The sequence below is a fragment of the Papaver somniferum genome, unplaced genomic scaffold (genome assembly GCF_003573695.1).
Source record: "Papaver somniferum cultivar HN1 unplaced genomic scaffold, ASM357369v1 unplaced-scaffold_18, whole genome shotgun sequence".
NCBI lineage: Eukaryota > Viridiplantae > Streptophyta > Magnoliopsida > Ranunculales > Papaveraceae > Papaver > Papaver somniferum.
Window position 1 is genome coordinate 2,054,964 of NW_020627707.1, and position 14,027 is coordinate 2,068,990.

Here is a 14,027-nt window from a genome sequence, read left to right on the forward strand (position 1 = left end):
TTGGATTGAGTCCAACTGTAAATGATGATGGGCGCTCGCGGTCTACCAATTCCACGAGGAGCAACAGATCATGGCACGATAGTGATGAAACAATGGTGGGAGAAACAAAAGTACAACAAAGTTCTTCACCACAGGTACGGAACAGTACTTCACCACATGTTGTTCATGTATCTCAACCTCAAGTAATTTAGCTAGATCCTAGGCGCATTTCATCATCATTCTCGCCCTACACCCCAAATGATTGATATACGGTTAGACCACCACCATAACAACAACAAACATCTTATATGTTTGGAGGACCGAGTGCTTTCCAGTCGCCTAATGTTGTTCAACCAGTTTTTCCCCCTATGGAAATTTAGTTAATATGTTGGCAGCTAGGGATATCCAGGTCTTGGAGAATTCATGACTCCAGAAGATAACGATGAGGGTAGCGATGAGCGACGTTAGAGAGATTGTAATTTTAAATTCTCCTACATTTGTAATTTTATTTTTAAAAGTACGACTTAAGTGAAATTACATATGTTTAAAATTAAGCGTTTTACATTAGCTTCACTGAATTACATATGTTTAAAATTAAACATTTTACATTAGCTTGACCGGTGAGAAGTACTAGGTGGAATAACAACTACAAAGAAGGGGTTGAAATTTTTTAACACCTTAAGGATCTCAAAACATTTTTCGAAACGAAAATCCACATTTTTCCATCTTCGCCATTCTGCCAAAGATCTTTTTACCATCTCAGCATCAGTTTCACCTCTCATTCTATACTGATTGACTTGCATAGTGAAAGCTACAAAATCATTTACTTCTTTCTTAATTGTACCAAAACGATTTTTTATTTCGCATATAGCACGACGACTCGGATTACGGGTGTCACTGCAGAACCCGTCGTGAATAACCGCCCAGAAATTCACCCATGGATAATTTGCTGAACCAAGCTAAGCAAATAAAAAAACATAGTTTCTGCAAATAAATTCATCATCTTCTTCAGTATACGGAGATCGCCGAACTAACAAAGGCCGAGACATTTTCGACAAATTTGTTGAATTCAAGAATTGAAGAATATTTTTAAGCTCAGAGAAGAAGAGTAAAAAAAGACTAGATGTGTGAATTCGGAGTTGAAATGGGGAGTATTTATAGAACTCAAAATTTTAACCGTTGGATGACAATCATTTGCAGGCGTCTAGATTTAGCCGTCGGCGATTTAGTGTCAAACGCTAGAGTTTTTGAGACAAACGCCAGCGTTTCTGTCTCAAACGCCAGCGATTGTGCCACGATCTCCCGGCCTTCCATCGAGCGCGCGCCTGTTCTTTCATCTCACTCAACAAATCTATTTTTCATGTTTGTTGAGTCCATAGTGGGACCAAAATGAAGAAATCCTTGTTTTGTTGAGTCCATGGGAACTTCTTTAAAGGATTGTTACTTGTTAGTGATATGTGTCACTTTATTTCACCTGCAAAAGTCATTTAATAATCCCAAAGTGAGCCTGGTCTAATTTATTCAGCAACTCAAGTAAACTCATACCGAGTTGTTCTAGACCCATGTGTTTTCTGTATAATTGCATGATATAAAATTTAAACATAAAATATCAACGTACGACCCTAAATAGGTCGAAACATAATGGTCTTCATCTTTCCAACATTTGTTTATAATAGGGACAAACCCTGATTTCTGCAACATCAAATTTTTGCACCAGTAACCAATTTTTCCCCAAAAAAGCCTAATATATATAAGTAATTTTGGAGGTGTGAGAGACTCTCCAGCTAGCAACAGTAAGGTGAGACTAAAAAAATACTCTAATTGATTTTGCAATGTGTGAACAACGGAATCACGAGACACAAGCGTATCCTTGGATCTATTCCAGGTACAAGCATGTTCCACGTAATGGTGTAAGAGTGTTCTTTCTATCCACAATAACTGCAAAATACAGAAAAAATTTGTTGAAGTGTACTGTTGCTACTTGCACTTTCTTCGGTCGGTTTGAAGATGCTCGTGACCCATGTAAACCAGAGTTCCTCAAGTTACCAACATACTACATGTTATGTATGTGGAAAAAATGATCACTGGGTGAAACAATGTCCACTGCAAAATCAAGTTGCTTCAAATCAACCAGCAAATCCATAGTCAAGCTGATGTTATGCAACAATAAGCATAATAAGAACATAGCTTACCTTAGCTGTAGTGAATGTAATATGTGCTTCAGATGCCATTTCCATTGCTCCAAACGAAAGACTAGTTAGATTTCAAGAGTCCAAGTGGCTGCTTTGTGTAAGGAAATTGAAAAAAAATCTTGAAATGTAGTATGCAAAACCTGTATTGAATAGACTACCATATTTCAGATACTTTCATACCATACCATAGAGAGGTAAAGATGTTCAAAATAAAATTGTTTACTGGTTCCAAAAGGATGTCAAAACCAGAATATACTTGTTGCATCTGAAATTTAATCATGTTCAAAAGTAAGCAAACGACTAATTAAAGAGTTTTATGCTCACAACATAAAAAGTAAGAAGCATACAAACTAAATACACTCCTTAATAGCAAATATAACCTAACCACTTCATCTTTTACTTATCTGCGAAAGTATGTGGAACAGTTTGTTGCATAGAGCCAACAGTTAATAAGCTTTGAGTGATTATCTTCTCCATTAGAGTTCCACTAGGTATTGAAATAGATGTAAATTTGTATTTTTTAAAAGAAAATGGTTGAGACGATTCCCAACAGACGTTGATTTCCTCTTATCTTTGTTTGATTTATGACCTGCAATTCTGCATTCACTTGGATCTGTTTTAGTGTAAGTCCTATAGTGTTGTGAATGACTATAAAGTCTGCAGATATTTTGGAATCACTTGCCAGAACTCCTCATCCGATTCTCTAGTACCACATCAACAAAAATTGGGAGTCTGCAAATCTGTTTCTACTAGATTCCTTACACAGGTAGGTTCTAAGTTCACAACCCTAACGCAAAGTGCTGGATACTTTGATTTTTCCTAGCATACACAAATAATTTTAAAAGTAGAGGGTACCAAGTACACCACCAACTTTTTTCTTTCGCCAACCTATATAGAAAAACCTAATATAATTTCAAGTAGATTTAAATTAAATATCCTTGAACAATATGTATATGTAGGGTTTTATCTTTATCTCTTCCAGAATCAATATTTCTTGACAAATAAATCAGTGAACCTGATTGTAGAAGAGTTCTTGGACGATCTCAAATCAATATCCAAGATCAATTTAGTCATATCCAAATCAAGAGGATCTGAATTCTGACAAGTATGAAACTGGTAATCTATCTTTCAAGATACGAATTCAATAAGAACAAGTCTCGTTATTCATCAAAATTGATAAGGAATTAAACTACGTAGACTGATTATGTCCTACTTGTGATATTCCTATTATAAAAATAAAATAAAATAATACGAAAAAATGAAAACACAAGACACTAAAAGTTTTGTTAACGAGGAAACTGCACCTGTATAAAAAGCCAGGGATGTAGTCCAGATTTGAACAACAAACTATATTAAGCCGCTACAGACTCTAGCCTACTACCAGACTTTGGAATGAAACGTAGTTGAAACTGAATTAACTCTCCAAGCAAGTTAGCTGCAGTCATGCTCCTTACGTCACTTGAACCTCGCAAGACCCTACGCACTTGATTTTAAGTGTTGCTCCAACCTAAGTGAATACTTTTGATACCAATATGTACCTAATAAATAATCCTATTTGATTTCCCTTTTGATATTTCGATCTAGATTTTGAAACTTGTTTGCAATATATATATTCTAGCAAACCTCACGAAATCAGAACACTTATATTCAGTAAGCTGGGAAGCCTGGATTACTAACCACCTCTCGAGAACAATCTAAAAAAGTCAATGAAAGAAAAGTTTTAGATATTTATCTTGAGGAATCACAAAGTATGATATGAAGAAAACTTTACGATTTCTATCTATCTTGTTCTTAATCGGAGATTGACGAAAACCTCAACGATCAATAAGAAGAAGATCAGGATGCATGAAATATCAGGTAAAAGATCGTCGAACCAGGCTTTACAAATCCCTAAGTAAAGTATTTAAGTCGTAAACCTATGTTAATAAAGTACTAATCTAGCAAGCAACTAGGATATAAAAGTGTCGGGGATTAAAAATTCCAGTTGCAAGAGCATCTCTATTTATATATTCAAGGATCTGTGTGGCTTTAAATTCAAGCGAAGATAATTTGAGTTTCAAGCAAATACTTTCTCAGTTTACATGAAATTATTATTAGGAATTCATGTAAGTATGTGAGAAATTCTCCTTCAAATTATACATAAGAATATACACTATATATGGTCCAAGATACTGGAACCGTGTACAATGACATTTCATGGCAAATATTCTTTATGAAGTTATAAGCGTAAACACTCCTAAAAATGTTTATGAGTTGAAATGCAAATGTATTTAGGAAAACATTTAATGATCACCTGATTAGTTCGATACTGGGTAAGTATGTGTAGGGATAAACATACCTACAAATCAGTCTTTGAACTCAGGTTGTTAGGGTACGCGTACTGGGTATGTGTACCCTTAGTCGTTATCAATCTAAAGATCTTGGGGTATGCGTACTTCTTTCCCATTAACGAACTCAGAACCTAGGGTACGCGTACTAGGTATGTTTACCTTTACCCATTATGGAACTCAGACCACTAGGGTACACATACTGGGTATGCATACCCAACCATGTGCCCAGAGATTCAGTAAATTCTGAAAACTCTCTTTAAGCAATTTGAAACACTCCTAATTGCCATGGATGATTAATGAAATTGCTTGGGTAATTCCCAAATGATCAACTTGAAACAAAAATAGATCATGAACAATAATTTTTCTTAATAACCAAGATTGTTAAGGATCTATGGACATCCATTGCTTGAATCATATTTCGAGAGATTTACCAAAACACACTTTTTGATAAAACCTACTAAAATCATATAACATAGTCTCATAAGATAGAATAGTAAATACCGCGAGTAAATATGTCTGTTTAGTCTTCATATACCTCTTTGTCGATGAAGTTCTCTAAATGTCTTCGTTTGGTTTTCAATGTTCAATCTTCGAGAGTTACTCAGTGATGTCTGATATTCAAATAACATACTCTAATCCTAGTTCGAGACTTGACTTTAGTAAACTAGAAATTAAGATATAGTTTTGTGCATCTAACATCAAAACTTGTGAGTTCGACCGAAGTGCTCCAACATAATGGACAACTATCTTGTTTTTTGTTCACTCAAAAAGCCTCGTAACTTTGTCACTGTTTTCAATCATATACTGACATTCATTCAAAACACACTAAGAGCTAAGATGTTTCTGTATTTCTAATTTATATAGAAACACAGACCCAATCATCTATGGAGGATTCACTTATTCATCATCTTGGACTAAAGGCTGTTAAATTTCAGGTTCTTCATTAACATGATTCTCTCGTGTTTTGGTATCTCAGTGTAAGCCTAAACTAAAGTTGGCCATGCTGGATAACTTCCGTCCGTCAGTTATTTCTGTGGATGTTGAAATTTTCAGTTGGAGAAGTTCCATATTTCAGTTCTTCTAACAAAGACGATTTACCCAAAATATTGATGTCGTTATTTGAACAGGAGACTCCAAAAAATCATGTCATATCCAACAATCATAAGAAGTCGTCGTTTTCATAGCAAAAGTTGGTTTTGTTTAGTGACTCTTATACTGACCTTGCCAAGCATAAGGATATACATGCGGAACCCAAGGAATGCAATCAAGATTACCAAGTACTCTGGGAAAGCCATTCTTCATATTTTGTTTTAATAGTCGTTTGACATCGTCTTGCATCGGTTATCGTAAAAAACGTTGACCAAAATGGTTGATGGTAGGCTCTTAAAGATGTGAAAATAAGACAATAAATGGATGCCTACAGTGATACCTGCAAGTGCACAGGGTCAGTTGTAGCTTGTGTGCAAGAACAGGGTCATTCCACAGGGACTTGGGAGTGTGCAATGAAGTTACACTATGTTGATAATTGATGCAAAACTAAATGCAAGGTCACAAGGCTGCAGTGACAGTGAAACAGATACGGTAAAAAATCTAACCAAGGCTATGAGCCAAGGGCAGGGAAGGCAGTGCACTGATTTCAGTGCACAACAAGATGTGAAGTGCAAAAGCTAAATAAAACAGCAAGGAAAACTCAACTGAGCAATAAGAATAACAGAATTAGAGTTGCAAGTGACTGTAAAAACAAATTGTGGGCTAAGCTACGGCTTTGAATCCACCCTTGTGACCGAGCCAAATAATGTAGTTCTAGGTTGAATCCCTAATGGAACTAAGTGACAGTTAAGGCCAACTTAAGATCCTAAGCATACAAAAAGGGAATAGCAAGATAATCAGCTTGCTCAACTGATGTGCTCCTAGTATTGACTGTCTTTTGACAGTATAATCAATCACAAGCACTAGTGAGCACTGATTTCTCCCATTGCTCAATCAATTCAGTGAACTAAGGCTTCTAACCTAACATTCCACTACCTAACAGTCCACTAAAGCTTCATCTGAGCCTCAGCTAGTGAGACTTAGCTCATGACTAACATGCTAACACAAACATACATCATACAAGATAATTGAAACATGAATTCAAATATTGAACATAAACAGAGCATTGAACTACAACCCTTGAGACACTGAATATTCCAGTGCTCTTGGGTGACACACTGGCTAGTCCAGGCATACTCTCTACAACACCCAAAGTCCCCTATTTATACATACAGTTGAAACCCCAAAATTCCCCCAAATCAGCAAAATTAGGGTTTGTAAAAATTACAAATTAACCTCACCTAATTCTCTGAATTCACTCAGTAGCTCTCACCCATGCTTCCAATTCATACATACAATCATTAAAACATAAAATCCCCAAAAATCCAAAATTAGGGTTTTATCAAAAATTGAATTAGCCCTTACCTAATCTCTGAAAACTCTTGAGTGTGTCGACCCATGCTTCCTTATGGTCTCCTGATGCTTCCCACACCTTTAATTGCTTTTCTAGCTCACTAATTTCATCAACCCCTAAAACTAGGGTTTCAGTGGGAAGAATAGGTTGAGGGGTTGATGTAATGAGTGGCTAGGGGATAGGAGAATGATGGAGTGTAGTGGTGGCGGTATAGGCAGAGCAGGTGGTGGTGATGGCGGACATGGGTTTTCTCTGCAGACGGTGAGGGAGGAGGTGGAGGAGAAGAGATCGATGGATTTAGGTTTAGGGATCGTTTGTTTTGGGGTATAGATATTAGGTACTAGGGTGTTGTGCGGGATCATCAATTCGATGTCCAGCGAAGCTGAGCCGTGGGATGCGGAAATGATAGATAAATCTAACGGCTACAAGTGAAGAGGCTGGTATCGACCGTCGGATGCGTGATACAACGAAACTGACGGCTCAAGATGGAGTTAGGTGCTGTAGTGTTAGACAGGAGCTTCAGACTTTGATGTACTGGTGATGCTGCGACCATAGGATGCTGAGATGATCCAATCTGACGGCTAGAAAAGGAAACGGGTATGGATATATGAAATGGATTTGGGTGAGGGTTTTGGGCCTTGGGTATGCCAAGCCCATATCTTCTTTAAGAACAATTCTTCCTCTTCAAGCCCACTTCTAGCCTTTTGGTCTTGTGCACAACATTCTTCGCGGCTTCCTTGTGTAATTCCTCCCGGCTTTTCACCGCTTTTCTGCTCTTTTCCGCTCCGCTATTCATCCAAACTTTATTTATTACCTAAAAATGCAAAATTAGTTAATAAAAATATTTATTCTTGAAAACAATGAAAATACAGAATATGGGTTAAAATGGAGAATTAATGCACAAAAGATGAGTTAAATGCCAAGAAAAATATATAAAAATATGCACTTTTTAGCACTCATCAGTTGACTACAGTTCCGCTGAATATACTGAGATTTTCGTATCGATTTGTTCTTTGAATAAACTAATCATACTGATATGCTGGATACCCATAAGATATAATCACCTTTTGTTCAAGATTATGTCCTCATACGTTTTGTGCGTCAAATTGATAGTTGAATTTAGGGTTATTCGGCAAAGCTCCCCGAGAATCCTAATGACCAAGTGTTTCGGAAGTGCGGAAGCGACATTAAAAAGCTTCATTAGAGTATATACATCCATTTTTGAATAATCATGCATCATCGGTTGGTGTTCTTCCTCTCGAAATCTTCATGTATATCTTCTTGTCAATATTACACTTGGTTCCGGAGCTCGCAATATTTCCATGTGCACAATTGTATTATAGTGTTGATGAACGTTTTCTCATCATTTGAATCTTCATCTATTTGATCCAACTTCTACATAAATACTTGTTGTTTTTGTTGGAGAAATATTAGCACATATGGACGTGTTTCTTCATTGTCCAAATTATGATCCATAAGAAAAAGAAAATCTTGATTGAAAAGAGTACTGAAAACAAATAATATATTGGAGAAATTGGATTAATTTCTGTAAAAATAGAATATAGATAGTAGTTTTGTTGTGTTAATTGGTGAATAGGAGGAGATTTATACAATTAGAATGGAGATACAATCGTTGGACTATGGTTAAAAAAAAAAACCTTTGGATAACGGGTCCAATTTACCCGATGATTGGCTCAAGTTGAAGCGCTGCTCAATTTGGGACGACCGGCCAAACCATGGCTGACCGATTTAATCATCTTCGAGAAACTTTTCTCGTTAGTGAGAAACTGAGTTTGCCCCTTCTTCGTTGGACTTGCTCTAATGAAAGTACCAATTTATTTGAGGATACATCAAAATTCATAAAAGACAAAACATTCATCAACTATGAATTGTTAGGCCAAGCGCAATGGTGTTGGATTTCGCTTCACTATAGCTTAATTGTAGCGAAATCCAATTATTATGATATTTCGTTTCGCTTCAACGTGGTGACATCCCTTCACTACTCTAAATAGTTGATCAGATATGATACTTCTCTAAGATGAGAGAATTCTCGCGGAAACTCAGTGTCCGTTTAAAAAGTGCGTTTATGGAAACTCTGTTTCCGTGTGATTTTAAAAGGATATAGCTTCCGCTTCCAAATTTTCAGTTTTATTCCTAATTTTTCACTTTTAATTCTTCATTTTTCTTATTATATCTCCATTTTTATCTCTTAAAACTTTTTTGATACATAAATATTAATATTTATCTAAATCAGTTGGAATAAAATTTGAGAAAAAAAAACGACAACTCACTATTTATACAGAAACTTAGTTTTTGTGGTGTGATTAAGCTAAAAGATGTCCCTCACCCTATGTTTGGCCATGCACATCAAAAAAAATAAAATTGGGTACCCGTATGATCAGTAATGTTGATAAAATCGGACTCAGCCAACAACTACAGTAGAACCTCTATAAATTAATCCGCGATAAATTAATAATCACGATAAATTAATAATTTTTGTCGGTACCGAGTTGGGACCAACATGCTAAATTAATAATTCGCTAAATTTATAAGATAATAAAGTTTTTTATCTTCCTATAGGTCCTGTCGAATATATAAATTGATAACTCTCCAATTTATATAAATTTAGCTTTACATTTATGCTAATTTAGTAAATAATGATTCAATTGTGACTTGTTTTTTCTTAAAATTAATGTCACATTGAATTTCATTTTGGATTTTTCTTGACATTAGAAGAGTCTTTGGTGTTGTAGTTTTCTGATGTAATAAAAACATATTCAATATCTTTACAGCTTTGGTAGGTTTTTTACGGGAAGATGGTTGTCTCTCTAAATACACTTTCATCTTCGACTTTTATATCATCACTTTCGTCTTTCCAATGACACTCTTATTTATTTTTTTCGTCAATCAACAAATTTGATGTAATGTCCATGAACTTAGATCCACTAAAGATTAGTATCTAATATCGTTTAGCGTCTATGGAATTAGCTTCCACTAACTTCTACTAAAGATTACTATCTAATAAATTAGTATCCATCAACTGCACCCACAATAATGTGCATAATGAATAAGGTGTATTGGTTCATTTTGTTGATTATTTTTTCTAGAATTCAACAATATTTTTGATAAATTAATAAATTATTAATTTATTACTATTTAGAAGGTTGAAGAATCGTCTTGCTAGTCAAGATGCTAATTCCAAAATATGACGTTTTCTTTTTCATCGTATTCTATTCAGATTGGTGTTGCTAGCTGCCAACAAACTCTTTGTAAAATCTGACTTTGTATGCTTTTCCATTAATACATAATTTAATAATTATTAATTTACGCAATTATCTAATACCGCGATAAATTGATAAATTTTATCGGTCCCGACGTTATTATTTTATAAGGATTATCCTGCACCAGGATTCGTGTACCACCGTGTTCCTGCTTTCTATTCTATGTATCTTCTTTTACCGTGTTCCAGTTCCAGATCTACTATTGAACTCTGTGTAAACAACAGTGAAGTGACTGCCTATTCAATTCTTTATCACTCTCTCTCCCTCTATAATAAAAGGAAAAACACACACAGAGGAAAATGTTAGAAAGAGCATTATCAATGAGAGGAAGAACAACACAAGCGACGGAAGAAGAAGGAATCGGAGGTGGTGGAGTAGGAGGAAATGAAGAAGAAAGAGACGATGATGAATCAAAAACAAGAAAGATTTCATTAGCAATGAGAATAACAAATCTAATTACATACAAATTTGGGGTGTTTTGGCCATGTTCTTTCATTATTTTCTCCTTCCTTCTTCTTCTTTCTTCAATTATTATTCGTTCGAGGAATTCCGTTTGTGTTTCGACTCTGGATTCAAGAAGTTTGATTGGGATTGATGGGTTGGATTCAGATTTTGGTACTCTTGGTGTTCCTTGGTGTAAGTTCATTCTTTTACCCTTGATCTCTTTTATTTCAATTCTAGGGGTTTTATTGATTGATTTGATGTGGGTTTTTATGGGATTTTGGATGTGGGTTTTGTCACTAATTTTAGGGTTTTTTTACTGAAATTTGTTTGATTATCAGAGAATGTTGGTATTTGTCACTGTTTTAGGACTTTTCTGAAGTTCAATTTTGTGGTGTTTTGCTAATTAGGACCTTGCAGAATGTGGCATCTGCATTTGTTTAGTTATCACTGAAGTGGCGTTTCTCAATGATTTAGGACTTGTTGTTAGTTGATATGTGTAGTGATTTGCTCATTAAGATGTTGCAGAACGTGGGGTTTCTTGATTTGAATATTGGGGTTTTCTACAGTTTAGGGACTTTGTTTTTAGTTGATATGCGCAGTGATTTGCTCATGAAGATCTTGCTAAACTTGGGGTTTCTTGATTTGAATATGTTTTTTTTTTTTTTTTTGACAATAGAGGGAATTTGATGTGTTTTGTGCTTACTGGTTAGCTCATTTTTAGTGTATAAAAGAACATCTGATTAGAGTAGGGTGAATTGGTATTCTAAGTGTTTGCATTAAACCCCAACTTTAATTTCTTCTCCTTGTCAAAAGGCAGATCGAAATCGGGACGAACGGTGGAATGGACAACGAAGGATTTATTAAAAGGACTGGAAGAGTTTGTGCCGATCTATGAGACACGGCCAATCAAGAATAATCAGTATGGGATGGGTTTTGATCATAGTTTTGGACTTTGGTTTATGACTAGGTGGTTAAAACCTGATCTGATGATGGAGAGTGGTGCTTTCAAAGGGCATTCAACATGGGTTCTTCGTCAAGCAATGCCAGACACACCGATACTGTCACTTACACCTAGACACCCTGAGAAGTATCTCAAGAAGGGGCCTGCTTATGTTGATGGCAACTGTACTTATTTTGCTGGGAAGGATTTTGTGGATTTTGGAAATGTGGATTGGAAGAGTGTGATGAAGAAACATGGTGTTACTGACTTAAGTCGGGTTCTTATTTTCTTCGATGATCATCAAAATGAACTTAAAAGGTGCATTTTCACAAAAGTTGGTTTTTAATTCTACTTATGTTAGGGCTTATAAGTTTGTTTTTCTTGATTGGTAATTTTTTTTTTGTATACTCGTGTTGATAGATTGAAGCAGGCACTGAAAGCTGGGTTCAAGCATTTGATATTTGAGGATAATTACGATACTGGTACTGGTGATCATTATTCTTTGAGGCAAATATGTGACCAATCCTATATCAGAGGTGCATACTCTTACATACTAAACATCTCATTACCATTACTTGCAACTACTGTGGATTGTTTATGTGTGTGTATATTCTTTTTTGGAAAATTTATAAAGCGGTGGTGGTTAGCCGGAAAATAATTGTTCTGAAGGAGTAACTGTTCAAGTAGTGAAACAGTTGTTAATGTTGAATTAGTATCATTAACATAAGAATCTAGATAGACAGATAGGAAATGCTTGAGAAGCAATGCAGCATAGAAGGAAATCACCTAGTAAATAGTAATGGATCCCTTTACATTATGTGGTTTTATCAGTGATGGATGTATTATTCTGAAGAAATACATCTCTGACTCTTTACATTATGTGATTTATTTATTGGTGATAGATGTGTCCTCTGAAGGAATGTATTTCTTTATCAAATGAAGAGTTAGGTACCACTGACAATTCTCTTGTAAATATAGCATTTAAAGAAACCAGTAATATATTTTCTCCAAAATCGATCATCTTATGACCTATTCCACCTTACCCTTAACTTCCGGGATTGAATTACATACTTAGAAATGATATCTGGACCAGTCGTAGGGATATGAACATGCAATGCAACCATAATAATGCTTAGTGGCATCTGATAGAGGAAGGTATTCATCATGGAAATAAAGATTTCACAATTTTTCATATTCGGTTGTTTCATAAAACTTTATGCCCTGGTATTTCTTGAAGGCATGTCTATATATCTTAGGCCTTTATTGTTGAAACAAGTGTCGAAACACTTGAATTGCCCTCAGGATAAGTACAAGGATGTCACAATTAAATTAAATGTTAAGAAGCCCTTATCGTGTTTAGCCTCAGAAGCACATAATCTTTCGGATCATTAGAAAAAAAATCTGTTGATCATAGCTGTGATTATAACTTTTGAGACTCTAGATGTAATTTAAAGATGGGTTGGGTATTAGATAGTGTCAAACTTCATTTTCGTAAGCTACTCTTGTGTGCAGGTGGTGGACATAGCTGTTTTCAAGATAGTGATGAAGCTAGAATAAGGGAGAAAAGGAAGAAGTTCTGGGAGAAGGCAGTTGACGTAGATGAACTTTGTGGGCCTGGTGAAGCATGGTGGGGTGTCAGAGGGCATATGCGAGATGATTTCAACCACACCAACAAGGCAATATCGTATAAGGAGCATTTTCAAAACAGCAGGTTTGTTGAATCAGTTCTAGATGTATATTGGGAGCTGCCTCCAGTTGCTGGTCCATCACTGACACATCAGACACGATATGATCCTGCACGTTCGGTTAGTCCAGTTGTGGAGGATGGAAGGTTTGGCTTATTTCAAAGGTTAGGCTTAAGCAGATTCGACTCATCTGTATTCAATGGATACACTCAGATGGTATATGTTCAGATTTCGCAATCTAGTCCTTAGGATTTGTCATAAGACTTAGGATCAGTAGATCTAGCATATGCCTTTTGGGTTTTTTTCCTTTTTTCCACTTTCACGCGTAATACAGATTTTGGTGGTTCACTGATGTAGTAGAACAAAATATTTTCATTATCTTTTGAGAAAATTACAGATGCAATTGATCCTGTCAATTGTCTTGGTCTCACACAATGCACTTACTTATACAGAGACTCAAACAAATACAGCTAAGCATGTACCAGTCATAAACTGACATGTCTTAACTGACCTCTATTAAAGACAGTGACAGTTAACAGCTGCAGTGTAAGAGTAATGTAAACCAGAAAATACTGCAGCTGTTATTAGACCCCCTCAAGCTGAAGTTTGGCAGCAAAAACTTTCAACTTATCATATAGAAAGCTAAATCGTGGTCCAGCTAAACCTTTGGTAAAGATATCTGCCACCAGATCAACAGTAGAAATGTAGTCAACATCTAAAACCTTGGTCTACA

General features: G+C 35.7%; 1 protein-coding gene across 2 annotated transcripts; it reads left to right on the plus strand.

Moving 5' to 3' along the window:
• Positions 1–10,409: 10,409 nt before the first annotated feature.
• Positions 10,410–13,710, plus strand: LOC113338086. 2 transcript variants are annotated; one of them, XM_026583605.1, is made up of 4 exons: positions 10,410–10,861; positions 11,483–11,927; positions 12,030–12,145; positions 13,122–13,710. In XM_026583605.1, exons 1-4 carry the CDS (start codon positions 10,525–10,527, stop codon positions 13,541–13,543), a joined length of 1,320 nt encoding a protein of 439 aa, XP_026439390.1. In that variant the 5' UTR covers positions 10,410–10,524; the 3' UTR covers positions 13,544–13,710. The 2 variants fall into 2 exon arrangements, with proteins under 2 accessions (XP_026439390.1, XP_026439392.1); XM_026583607.1 differs by having other exon boundaries at positions 10,415–10,861; positions 11,487–11,927.
• The last annotated feature ends 317 nt before the right edge of the window (positions 13,711–14,027 follow it).